At 35.1% G+C, this 14052-nt stretch overlaps 1 protein-coding gene across 1 annotated transcript; it reads right to left on the bottom strand.

Annotated features, from left to right (window-relative positions):
- Nucleotides 1–8658: 8658 nt before the first annotated feature.
- On the bottom strand, nt 8659–9645 carry LOC141459923 (uncharacterized). The gene has a single exon (XM_074139486.1). It carries the CDS (start codon nt 9643–9645, stop codon nt 8659–8661), a length of 987 nt encoding a protein of 328 aa, XP_073995587.1.
- Between the last annotated feature and the right edge of the window lie 4407 nt (nt 9646–14052).

Genomic DNA, 14052 nt, shown 5'->3' with positions numbered 1-14052 from the left:
ATAGAATGTAAAAAATATTAATGAAAATTTAATGCAGTAAAGTTATACTTAAATGATATCAATTGTTTCAAAAGTACAATGGATTCTTTTTCTAATATCTTCTGTAAGGATACATTAAGACACTGTTCACAGGGGAATGTTCTCGGAAAACTTAATGGTAAGAGAAATCTTTTATAAAAATCGCGAAAAATTAGAAACCAATTTAAATAAAATAAGCTTTTAGAAAATGTTTCTAAATGGCTGAAATTATTACGAGCTGTAGTATGATTGAAATGATAGGTACTTGCTGATTTGTGTACCTTTTGTCGTTTAATCAACCCTTATACTTAACTTTTTAAACTGTAAGTTTTTGTTAAGGAGTAGTTATTTAGGGATTGGTTTTACCCCTCGTATCAATTTGAAAAAACACTTTTTAGAGAAGTCTCTTAAAGCTAAGTTCGCCTTGAATTTCACTTACAGTAATATTGTTAATAAAAACGAGATTCCAATTTCAAAGAAAATAGTTATCTTTAATGCTTGTGTACGCTCAATAATATGTTATGCGGCCCAAGTATGGCGGAGCCATAGTTTTGAAGAAATCGAAAAATTAAATCTATTCTTCATGAAAAAATTGTTTTCGCTGCCGTTCAATTCACCCAGATATATTTTGTACTTGGAAACAAATTTTTACCCGATTTTTTTCTATACGCTGAATTTACATTTTAATTATATTAGGAAGGTTTTGCTGATGCCAGATTCAAGGCTGCCTAAAATTTTGGCAAAGCAAATTATTGATAAAAGAATATTGTGGCACAAAGATAATCTAGACTTGTGTAATAAAATGGGTTTGCAGTTGGATTATCTGTCCGGGGATATGTATGAAAATATGTTAGAAGCTTTAAAAAAAGATTTTAGAAAAGAAATGATATGTAAAGCGCAAAAATCCAGTTTTCATGCCTTGTATAAAGATCTGAAGTTGTTCTCCTCAGAAGATCATTATATCTCGATAACAAGCTTAAGTTGGATCACAATAGCTTAAGGTTTATAAGAGATATATTTAAACTGCGTGGACAGCTAATTAAGTCAATTTCAGCATTGGTAGATCCGAGGAACAAAGAAGGTGTTCCCTTTGTAATAGTAATGAAATGTAGGATGTTTATCACTATTTGGGTGTATGCACTACCTTACAGGAATGGCGATTGAAGTGGTTTGGTAAGAAGTGTCTAACACTGAAAGAAGTGATAAACCAATTGAATGGTGATAATTTGTTACCATGTAACAGCTTTTCCATAAGAAAATAATTTTTACAGTATGATTGTAATTATCTCTGGATTTTGTGCGTTTTAGTTAGTGAGGGTCAGGTAAAATTGGGGAGTAAGAAAATAAGCCTAGGAAATTTAAGAAAAATAAAGAATGTGTTAATGGAATTATACTTGAAGAGCACATGGTGGTGTGAAGAGGGCAGCGGAAAAAGACAAGCGACGGGAGCAACATATGGAAGAGACTGAGGCGATCGGGAAAAAAACATTACGAGTTGGGAATTGGATGCTGTACCGTTTGGGTTTAGTCCCAACACAAATGGGAAGATAAAGAAATCACCCAGGTGGAATTTGGCTAATCCAGGGTATTCCGCAAGCGAAGAATCTCTACTTCTCGCAAGGGAGCGGGACGGAATAGCGCCTGAGCTGTGGTGACCTTCTAATTAGAAGACTGAAGAGAAGTGCCGACGGATATCAAAACCAGGCCTGGGGTTGATATAGGTGAGACAATCTTGTTAAGAGTGGGACTTGTTCTCGTGTTGTATTAATGACAATTTCTTTTCATAACGTTATCAATCAAGTTCGCTTCTTATTTTGTTTCCCTAAATTTAGCATTAAGTAGGGTTTGTTTTTGTATTTCTTTGTAAAGAGAATTTTTGGTTTTGTGAACAATAATAAGTATTTTCTTAACCCTGAATCTTTTATTTGAACCTCTCCTAGCAACAACAGCACATGTATATGGAATTTAAATATTTAGTAGAATATTAGTGTGGCTGCCTGGTTCGAGTATCGGCCTATAGAGTCGCGCAACGCAGGTTCGCTACCCGAGGAGCTGTTACTAGGTAACAATTTTTTTAATTCCAATTTTACTTATTTATTTTTATTTTCCCTTATTATTATTGGGCTTATTATTAGTCATAATATTTGCTCTTCCTTATCTTCCCTTTCGTTTCCTTACCCACCCCGTCTCCACTGAGCTTGCCTTGCCCAGAGGTATTTGCAGAGGGTGACGTAACAAATTGGAGAAACTTAATAAATTTTCATACATGTGCTTATAAATATAGAAGCCTACTTGTGCAGGAGTTCAACTACTGAGCACAAAGGGAATCTCACTGTTACTATTGTATATATCATTATTATTATTACTATTATTATTATATACAAGTATTTCTTTTGCTTTATTTTCACAGGTATTTATTTTATTGGTTTGATTATTTAATTATTGAAGTTTCATTCACTTTGTTTAGTTTTTTGTAAATACCACAGTTCATAATAGATGAGAACTCTGGCTGACGGTGTTAAGCACCAAGCCAAATAGCTTTGAAGTTTATTTTTGTTTATTTATGTTATATTTTTGTTAATAAAGCATTTCTATTCTATTCTATTATTTAAGTAATTTTACCGCATTAATTTTCATTAATATTTTTTAAGAATTTATTAGATGTCACATACCCTTATGCTGGCCAGTTCATTCATAATAGTTATAATTGTGATAAAATGTATATTATATCTTCGAATAAATAGGTACTTTATTTTAACTCTATTCCAAATTATTCTTCTGATTTCTCTTTAATGTGCCCTTTATTCTGAAGTTGTCACATATACATGCATGTTAAATTAGTAAAAGACAAATTCAGAGTCGGCTACTGTTTAAATTTGAATCACGGAGGATTTAAAACAATATTTCAGTCTTGAATTCATCTTACCGAAATATTCGTAAGGACAAATAACACACAGTTAATAACAAGTAGATTATTCAACATTATTTATTCATTTCTCAATTGTAATTTAATTTAGTTCCCCTAATTTTACTTATGGTAAAATACTGGAATAATTAGCTGTCCTAAAAATATGCATATCTTATTTATTTTATATTACATATATACTACATTGTAGGAAGAACACCTAGATGGAGAATGTAATTGAAGAAAACTATATTATATACGATAAAGCCAGATTGACTACTACATAAAATAACAATTACTTTAATCGAAGAATGAACTTAAACCGACGATTTTTATTTAAAAATAAAAATAAATAAATAAAATCATTGATGTAAGTTGGTGTAAGCATTTTTTAAAAAACGTTTATGAATTTTTTAGCCTCATATTTTTATTTTATTTTTTATAACGTTTTCTTTTTCACCTGTAATCAATAGTTTGATTATTATAGATAAATAAATATTACAGTCAGTCTAAGTTAAATGGTGTGCTACTTGAACAAATATTTTGTAGATGAAAATGGCCAGCATAAGGGTATGTGACATCTAATAAATTCTTAAAAAATATTAATGAAAATTAATGCGGTAAAATTACTTAAATAATATCAATGAAGTATTAATGAAATGTTGGGTACTTGCTGATTTGTGTACCTTTTGGCGTTTAAACAACCCTTATACTTAACTTTTTAAACTGTAAGTTTTTGTTAAGGAGTCAATTACAGGCAACAATATACACTGCTAAATAAAAATTTATCATTAATCAGAATAGTGCACTTAATTAATAACTCACAGGCGACAATGTACAAAACAAAGGAAATGTCTATCATATATATTAGTGCGGGATACTGCACTTGGCTCAATATTGAATTCAATATACCAGGCGTATAAAAAAGGAAAAAAGTCTATTAACAATTACAATAAGAATCTGACTTACAAGCATTTGAAAGCCAATATAGCTAAGGTCCAGAATACCACACAATTACATAAAATTGCATAAAGAGTTGCAATTAACACCAAGTTCAACACGAGGTGGTTTTACAACAGGAAGCCAATATGGCGACAAAAAGTACAACAACCTTTTTTACACCGATCCTATGACGCATTAACTTAACTCAGTCCCTGGCACTCTGTCCTTACTCCCACTCCGTCCACACACACAATTCCACCAACCGACACAGGGCGCCCTTAGCAAATTGCAGTCAGGGGGGCCGCAACTTTCGGGAAACCAAACAATAACGTTAATAAAACAGTGTGTAAACATTTTAAGTGAGTTTGGAATAACTAGAGTTTTTTTTAACTAAAAAATAACATTTTGAAGTTGTCAACATGCAAGGTGAGCGGTAAGAATAATTATGACCAAGTTCACAATTTAAAAAAAAATATCAACGAATTGCAGTTAAAAACTTATTCTGCGTTTAATATGTGCCCTATGTCTTTAACTTTTGAAACATATAGTTTTCTTCCCAAATGAAGCCTTTTGTTTCGAGTTTTGACCTTATATTTAGAGATCCCCATTTGGGGATTAAGGTTGATTGAGGTACATTTTTTTGTGAAATCAGTTTTTTTGTTTCTCCAGCTATGAGTTCCAAACAATTCACTTTGGGTGAACTTAGAGTCAATAGAAAATGATCCCTATTTCCTAGAATAATTTGATGATGGAATTGAGGGCAGTGATATTATCGACATCAGGAGTTACCACCAGATAAAGTAGCTGCTCTGACTGATGACGACGATATTGTTGAGGATGTCTTAGAATCTACAGTCCAAAGAACCTACCAGGAAGTATCGAAATTCAAAACAATCTTCCTAAAGAAGGTATAAATGAAGAAAAGGTAATTCCCGCCTAAAAAAGATGAAAAATGTCACAAGAAAGAAGCTTGTGAGGTCATCTTAGAAGAAAATGAAGTGATTTCTTCAAACTCTCTGAGGATAGTAAGGTAATTTTAGGAAGAGAGGAAAAAAGAAAAAGTTATTCAAGGAAAATCACCTGTACAGATGTTCGAAATCGTGTTATCAGAAGACATAATGCTGAATGTTGTGAGAGTAACTCTTACGCTGCCAAAATTATCGTCAGGAAATCCAGTTTTCTGTAGACTGCCTGCTTAAGTTTATTTAATACCTACTGTTTACTGGATACCTTTCTCTTCCGCAAGAACAGATATATTGGTAAGAAGGTGAAGATGTGAAAAATTTAGGAAATGCAATGTAGGGATATGTAAAATAGTCGTAAATACTAATTGGTTCTTCCAAGACAAAAACACTAATTGGGAGAGCAGAAGAAACAAGTAGGAGGCGGACAATTATAAGGAATTGATGAAATGGCAGACGATGCATAAGCAATTAATTGAGCAATTAAAAATTAAAAAATTTGCTTTGCAAATTGATGAAACTACTTTACAGAGCAATGAAGCTCTTTTGATGACATATGTTCGATTTTTTAATGATAATCAACTTTGTGAGGAAATACTTTTTGCCCAAAAACTCAAGACGGATACTAAAAGCGAAACTATTGTTTCAAATATTTTTGAAGTAGTCAAAAAATATTCCTTTAAAAAATATTATTGCTTGTGCCACGGATGGTGCTGCAGCTATAAATACAGAGCATTTATTGCTCATTTAAAAAATGCTATACCTGAAGTGTTTTGTATTCACTGCGTACTTCATCGCCAACATTTAGTTTCAAAAAAATTGGGAGGACGTTTGCATGATGCACTAGCTATTGTAATAAAATCAGTAAACTACAAAAAATCAAATGCACTTCAAGATCGCCTATTTCAACAACTTTGCAGTGAAAATGATGAAGATTTTCAGCGTTTAGTTATGCATACAGAAGTTAGATGGTTATCGAAAGGAAATTGCCTGCGCCGTTTTGTTACACTTTGGGATAGTATTGTATCATTTTTTCGAGATAAATCGATTGGACAAGAAGTTATTGCTGAAAAAATTGGATATATTTTATCTTTCAGATATATTCGACAAATTAAATTTATTAAATAAGGAGTTGCAAGGAAGAATCAGCAGTCTTATTTCTTCGAAAGAATCTATTACTGCTTTTCTTCGAAAACTCAAACTATTTTGGAACAATGTTGGACGACGTGTTGTGATACAGTTTCCAACATTAGCTACTATCAATGCAGAATTGAAAGATGATGACATTATAGTAGGTATATGTTGAGCATTTGAAACAACTACTTAATGATATGCAATACCGATTTAATGATTTGATAGAAATGGATGTGCCAAACTGGTTAGTAGATCCATTTGGAATAGACGCTGCTGAAGTTGATACAGATATACAAGAAACACTTATTGATCTATAATGCGATATTACAGCTCAAGCTAAATATAAATCTAATAAACAAAATTTCTGGATTTGTAATGAAATTGCTTTTTTTTTTGCTTTGGGAAAAAGCAAATTTATTTTTTATAGCATTTCCCAGTTCTTACCTGGTAGAATCTGCATTTAGTAGAGTGATTTATTTATTATCAAAAGAACAAAATCGACTTGATATTGAAAAAAGGGGAGACCTTCAACTGTCACTGACAACTAGTAACGTCCAACTACCATTTAATAGGTGTCGTGGACGGAGGCGAATAGCAAACGTACTTTACTATTTCTCATTTAACCATTAAATAAAATCCAAGGCCAAGACCAGGAATCGAACCCAGTACCACAATGCATAATAGCTTTGCAGGTCTCGCCTCTTAACCCGCTCGGCTACCGTGGCGCCTATGTCACTGACAACTATGGAGCCAGATATAAGAAAATTGGCCAGTTTACATCAGGCGCAAGAATCTCACTAAATAAAAGTTCTTAATGAGATCCTTGAGAAATTTTATAAAATAAGATACGTATAATTTTTTATATTGCACATTTTTTTTCTATGTATATTGTACATTATTTTATGTATATTGTATAAAACATAATAAAAAAAATTATAAAATAAATGCATTTTTTTTTTTCACTAGTGGGAAGGGGGCCACACGTGCAAATATATTTTTTTGGGGGGCCACGGGTAAAAAAAGGTTGAGAACCACTGGATTAGATAATACATAAACATTCGTTACTGGCAGTATTGTAATTAATTCTCATTATTAATAAAGTTACAAAATTCACACCAACCTGCCTGGTTGCTATTACAGTATTCTTTTTCCAATAAGGAATTAAGTTTAGTGTATACGCTATGGAAATGATACAAACTATACAATAAACACTTCCTGCAAACTGATTATTATTATAAATAAGGTGACAACTTTATATCCAACCTGCCTGGCAACTACAATAGGAAGTTTGTCCAATATGGTATTTAACTTAATACATTCTATATATAAAATATACGAATTGTACAACATTCACGCCCAGGCAAGGGACCAACTTAATATTAATAAGGTAGGTAATATGGTAGGTAAGTACAGAGCATTTATTGCTCATTTAAAAAATGAGAATACTAATTGGAGGCGGACAATTATAGGGAAAGACGCTATTTTTTTTGTTTTCACAAAAATGGCGGACGAATAGATTGCTAGACACAAACATACATATCTATTTTCCTTTCACAGTCAAAGGACAACTAGTCAGACAACTTCACTTACGCCGCGCACGTTACAGTCCCCACTTAATACTACTACTACTGGCGCTACAGCCCATTACTGAGCCTTGGCCTCCTCAATCCGCTTCCGCCAGTCACTCCTATCCATTGCAGCAACCTTCCAATTCCTCACTCCAAGCAGGTCTCTGGCATCCACGCATACCCCACCATTCCATCTCAATTTGGGCCTGCCCACTCTCCTGATCCTATGTACTTCTTCTTGCAGAAGCCGTTTGGGTGTTTCCAAATCAGACATCCTTGCCACATGGCCTGCCCATCTGAGCCTGCCAAGCCTGATTACCTTTTCGATGTCTGCTTCCTGGAATAGATGTTGCAGTTCCCGATTCTTCCTTCTTCTCCAAATCGCGCCCTCTTTAATAGGGCCAAAAATTCGTCGAAGAACTTTTCTCTCGAAAACTTGCAGCATCCCCCATCTTTTTTTGAAATCACCCAAGCTTCGGAGCCATATGTTAACACAGGACGGATCAGGGTCTTATAGAGAAGCACTTTTGTATTTTTTGATATTAAGTTGCTTCTCATATGCTTATTCAATCCATAATAACACCTATTGGTCAACATAATCCTTCTTTTTATTTCTAGGGATACATCGTTATCCCTAGAGATTAAGGTTTCGAGGTATATGAATGAATCAACTTGTTCAATCATATAATTGCCAAGTGTTACGTGCGCGGGATGATCTGCAGGTCCTTCGGCTCTTAGATATTTGGTCTTGGCAGCATTTATTTGTAGTCCCACTTTTCCAATCACTCTAACCAGATTAAGGAAGGCCCTTTCCATATCTTAGAAGGATCTTCCAATTATGTCCACGTCATCTGCGTAGGCTAAAACCTGAACAGACTTGTGGAATATACTACCGGACAGCGGGATTTCTGCCTCACGCATTACATATTCCAAAATAAGATTAAACAGTAGGCAGGATAGAGCATCTCCTTGCCTTAGACCTTTAGTGCTGTTAAATTCCGATGAAAGACACCCTTTAATACGCACTGCGCACACAGTGTCTTTCATTGTCATCTTAATTAAGCGTACTAGTTTTGGGGGTATATTTAATTGTAGCAGGGCGTGGTACAATTCTTCTCGTTTGACACTGTCATAGGCTGACTTGAAATCTATGAAGAGATAGATGGTGGGTTTGGAGACCATATTCTCTTCCTTTTTCTAGTATCATTCTTAGTGAGAACATTTGGTCTGATGTTGATTTTTCTTTTCTAAATCCACATTGGTATCTGCCTATCTCTCTCTCAGCGTGAGGAAGCAATCTTGAATACAAAACATTGGAGAATACCTTATATGCACAATTAAGGAGTGATATTCCCCTGTAATTACTGCACTCTAACTGATCTCCTTTTTTAAAGATGGGACATATAATTGCTTTTCTCCAGGAATCGGGTATAACTTCCGTAGTCCAAATTTCGAGAAACAGTTCCCTCAGTTCTTTTATAAAATTTTCGCCCCCATACTTGAACAGTTCCGGGTTAAGGTTATCACACCCAGGGGCCTTACAATTCTTCATTTTGTTAATAGCATCCCTGATTTCTTCTTCATCAGGAGGCTCCATTTCATCATCATTAGGGACAGCTAGCTGGGTGCTTTCATTTCTTGTTTCATCGTTTAAAAGATTTCCGAAATGCCATGTCCATCTATTAAGAATTTCCTTTTCCTCCGTAGCCATAGACCCATCCTCCAGTCTACAGAAGGCGCCGTTCGGCTTAAATGGCGCTCTTGCCTGATTAATATTCTGAAAGAAAGCTCGGCTATTTCTATTTTCCTTTTGCATCTCTAACTCCGAAATTTTCTTATTTTCCCATTGCCTCTTTTTCTTCCTGTGAAGTTTCTTTTCAGCTGTTCTCCTAGCACGGTATTCCTCTCTAGAAGCTCTAGTCCCTCTTCTTGCAATTAGTTGTTTATATGCCTTGTTTTTCTCATTGGTTACACGACTGCATTCTTCATCGAACCAATCATTTCTTTTTCTAGGTTCATTAAGCCCTATTATCTCATGGGCTGCATCGTTAATGACTTTAGAACAATGCTCCCACCTATCCCCACCAATAGCTGAGGTAGCTAAGTTTAGTTCCATTTTTTCCTGAAATCTTGTCTGGATTTCTTCATTCTTTAATCTTAGCGTATTGAATTTTCTTATCTTTTCATTATATTCGCATCGTGAATTAGAAATTCTAGCCCTAAACCGTGCAATAGACAAGTAATGATCGGAATCCACGTTAGCGTCTCAGTAGACCCGAATATCCATGATCTGTGATTTATGTCTAGCACTAATCAGCATATGATCTATTTGGTTCTGAGTAAGACCATCTGGCGATCTCCATGTAGCCTTGTGAATCCTTTTATGTGGGAATAGAGTGCTTCCGATTGTCATGTTTCTTGCAGCAGCCATGTGAATAAGCCTTTGTCCATTCTCATTAGACTGTTCATGCAGGCTATGTCTCCCTATGATTGGGTAATAGAATTCTTCTTTCCCAATCTTGGCATTAAAATCTCCAAGGGCAATTTTTACGTCATATCCAGGATAGTCATCTAGCCTTTTTTTCAAGAAGCTCGTAGAACTCGTCTTTTTCATCTGCCTCAGAATTTTCTGTTGGTGCATGACAGCTTAGTATACTGTAATTGGAGAACCTTCCTTTTTGGCGTAGGTAACACAATCTCGGAGTTATAGGTTTAAAATCAATTATTTTTCCCTTTAATCTTTTATTCACAATAAATCCTGTACCAAATGTATGAAGCTTATCGTGGCAGCTATAGTATATAGAGTAGTTCTTTTTCTCTAGTATCCCTCTGCCAGTCCACCTGACTTCTTGTATGGCTGCTAAGTCAACCTTGTACTTCCCTAATTCATTTAGTAGCACTTGAAGTGCTCCAGGTCTGTAAAGTGTCAATACATTCCAAAATCCAAAATTAAAATCCTTTAGACGGTCGCCAGGTCGTTGCCGTTTAGTCCTTCCAGCATCTGCGTTGTTAGGTCTCGTAATAATAGGTATTTAAGAAGAATGGGTTATCAGCCCACAGCTACCGAGTCTAGTGGAGGAGCTGCCTCCTTAGAGTTTCTAGACAAACTCCCCTTTCGGGCACTAGGGACGGTAGCCCTAGAGTGTGTAATGTATTTGACCTTATCTGTAGTGTAGGATGTGTGGTGTATGAGTGTATGCTTGAAATGTTCTGGTGAATGTGCATGATGTACTGAGCTCAGGAAGCCGTGGGGACGCTACTCCCCAAGTAACTGCATACAACAGTTACCCCTTGCGGGGAGTCCCCACTTAATAGCGTTACTAAATGGGCACCCCCTGTAAGTGAGTCCACAACAGTCTCCGGCGGCTAAACCATTACCCCAAGTATTGGCTTCGTAACTCAGAGTACACTGAGCAAATGAAATAGGTCTTCTCTTATTTTGGTGCACATTAAACATACCTCCTTGTCTGACTCCTTTGTATACCAGGATACAGCATTTAACCTAAGTAATTCACCTCTTAACTTAAAGAGCAGAAGCATTTCAGCAAGCTTCAGAATGCCATTCATTGCTGTACTCTGCGTTGTTATATCACCATTGGTTAGCACTAGCTGTTTGTACAATAGAAAACGCTCACAGTGTAATGCTCTACTCACAGACAGTATGTGAATTATAAGCAAATTTTTACTGACGGCTCTAAAATGGCTACTGAAGTAGGATCGGCCTGGGTGATAGATGTGAGGAATTACAGCTGGTCACTGAACATTATTTCTAGTGTCTTTATCTCGGAACTTTTTGCGATTCTCAAAGCTTTAGAACACAAAATAGATTCCGCTGAGAGAAAATTCCTAGTTTGCTCAGATTCTCGAAACTCTTTGGATGCGATATTTAAGTTGGATACAGACATCCTACCCATCCATACCGTTCATATTTGTGCTGAAATTAGAAAAACAGTCGTTTTCTTATGGACTCCTGGAAGTTCTGGGATTAAATACAATGAAATCGCCGATAAGGCTGCTAAGAATGCAGCCTTAATAAATAACCCAGATGAAAATTTTTGCCGCTGGAATGGAGGGCTTATCCGCGCACTGAAGCCTTATTGCAATAGAATCGGGATTGGGAAACGCTTCCATTATCGAATAAGTTAAGAAATATTAAGTACACACCATTGAAATGGATGGCTTCAAGTAGGTAGATCCGTCACGAAGAAGTCATTCATGCAAGATTAAGAATATGCCACACTATGCTAACTCATGGCTGTATCTTTTGAAGAGAGCGGCAACCCATATGTGGGACCTTCAATGTAGTACTACCCGTCCATCATATTTTGTGGAATGTACCAAATATACATTGGCTAGGCGGATACAAAAAAATTTTTTTTTGTAAATGCCGTTTTTGCCCATTTTCAGCTGATTTTTTCTCAAAGTCTGTCAAATCTGGGATATTGAAAAAAAAATTCATTTATAAAAGTGGATTTGCCTTATATTTTAAAGAAAATTTGAGAATTTTGTTTTATAGAATAAGAGAAAAAAATTGTCAAATTTGTGTTTTTCAACGTTACGTTTTTTCGTGCAGTTTTTGACGATCAACTGTTATAAAGCTGTCCTAACGGACAGTTTTAATTAAAACCAGCCAACGCTGATTATATAAATATAGACAAAATATTACGTAATTCATTATAAATATCGTACAATTTATCTCTGCTTCCTCTTTTTCTTCTATTTTATAACTGAATTACAACTCGTTACTGCCACTGGTTAATAAGCAGGAACGTAAATTACGAAACACGCTAAAATTTTTACAAAACTAAAACACGTCTACGTTCTAAACTAATTCACGAAAGTCACAACAGTTCAGTAACACACTTATAACTTCACTTCATAAGTTCACAATCAAGACTACTTCTCGAGCATCTCTTTGTTATTTGTACTTTGTTATGATGTAACAGCTTTTCCAAACGAAACCAATTTGATGGTATGATTGTAATTATTTCTAGATTTTGTCCAGGTCAGTTAGTTGAAGTTAGGTAAAATCGGGGATTAAGAAAATAAATCTAGGAAATTTAATTAAGAGAAATGAAGAAAGTGGATAAAATTATACTTGAAGAGCACATGGCTGTGTGAACAGGGCAGCAGGGAAAAAAAGACAATCGATGCGAGCAACATATGGGGGGATTGAAAAAAAAAAAAAAAAAACGGACGCCAACTCAAAAAAAAAATACGGGTTGAAAAATTGGTTGTTGTACGAAGCTGGTTGGAGCCAAAACAAATTGGAGTGAAAAGAAATTACCTAGGCGGGATTTGCCTCAGAGAGAGGATTCATTGAGCGGAGAACCTCTACTTCTCCAAAGGGTAGCTAGAAGGAATAGTACCTGACTGGTGGTGAGCTTCCCATAAGAAGACTAGGAAAGAAGTGCAGATTGAAGCAAAACCAGGCCTGGGATTGTGTAGAAAATATAGTTAAGAGTGAGACTAGTTTTCTGGTTCTATTGAGGGCAATTATTTCATTACCTATTAATCAAGTTTTGTATTTTTCAGTAGTTAGCAGGGTTTACGATACTGTATTTTTTTGTAAAAAGACTTTTTTTTTGTTGTGATCAATAATAATATTTTCATAACCCTGAATCTTTATTTAAACCCCTAGCAACATTTCACATGGACAATAGATTTAATTATTTAATGAAGTAGCTATCTGGTTAGAGTAGCGGCCAGCAGGGGCGCACTACACAGATTTGCTAACGGAGAAGCTGTTACTAGGTAACTAGTTGGTATTCTAAATTTATTTTTATTTTTTTTCCCTTATTATCAAAGTATTGTTTTAATTTTAATTCTAATCACTATTATCGTTATTTGTTTATTATTATTCAGCATATTGCCTCTTCCTTGTTTTCTCATTTCTCCTTACCCCCCGTCTCCACTGAGCTTGCCTTCTCCAGAGGCGTTTGTATTTGTAGAGGGTGGCGTAACAACTTTCGTAAAATCTTTTGGAATACGCTAGAAGCTTACAGAATAAGCTAGACAAAAACTATGTTACTTTACTCAAAGTTGGGCACGCCAGATCGTTCCAGATTTTCTTCGGTAGTTCCTCCTAGCTCGGTAGTTCTTCCTAGTAGCTCCCTAGCTAATTAATGGTTCCATTTCCTCTCAAGAGAGAGAGCTGAAGACACCTCGTTAAAAGAAATCACTTTAAATTTTATACAATGCGATGAAGCAAGTATAGCAATCGCATAATTTTACAGCAACGCCAAAACCATACATACAAATACAAGTAAATAGAAATGTATGTTTCACCCACAATCATTAATATTTCCAAAGATGTAACTATATCCATCATCCAAGACAGAAGCTGGATCAAATAATAAAGTTTTTCATGTACAAAAGTTGCCCACCTTAAAAAATGTTCAACAATAATTAAATACATGATATCTGTATCGAATAATATAGAGAAACCTATAATAATTTTATATTTATGTGAATAAACATCTGGATTTATCGGTTTTAATAGCCTTTAAAAGAAATATATTCA

This window comes from Rhodnius prolixus, unplaced genomic scaffold (assembly GCF_049639745.1).
Source record: "Rhodnius prolixus isolate KJV_2025 unplaced genomic scaffold, Rpr scaffold_29, whole genome shotgun sequence".
NCBI classification, from domain to species: domain Eukaryota; kingdom Metazoa; phylum Arthropoda; class Insecta; order Hemiptera; family Reduviidae; genus Rhodnius; species Rhodnius prolixus.
Note: the sequence above shows the minus strand (reverse complement) of the source record. Positions and strands in the feature narration are given on the sequence as shown.

Coding starts and splice junctions, on each gene's coding strand:
- LOC141459923 (XM_074139486.1), bottom strand. CDS start 9,645: ATGGAACTAAACTTAGCTACCTCAGCTATTGGTGGGGATAGGTGGGAG.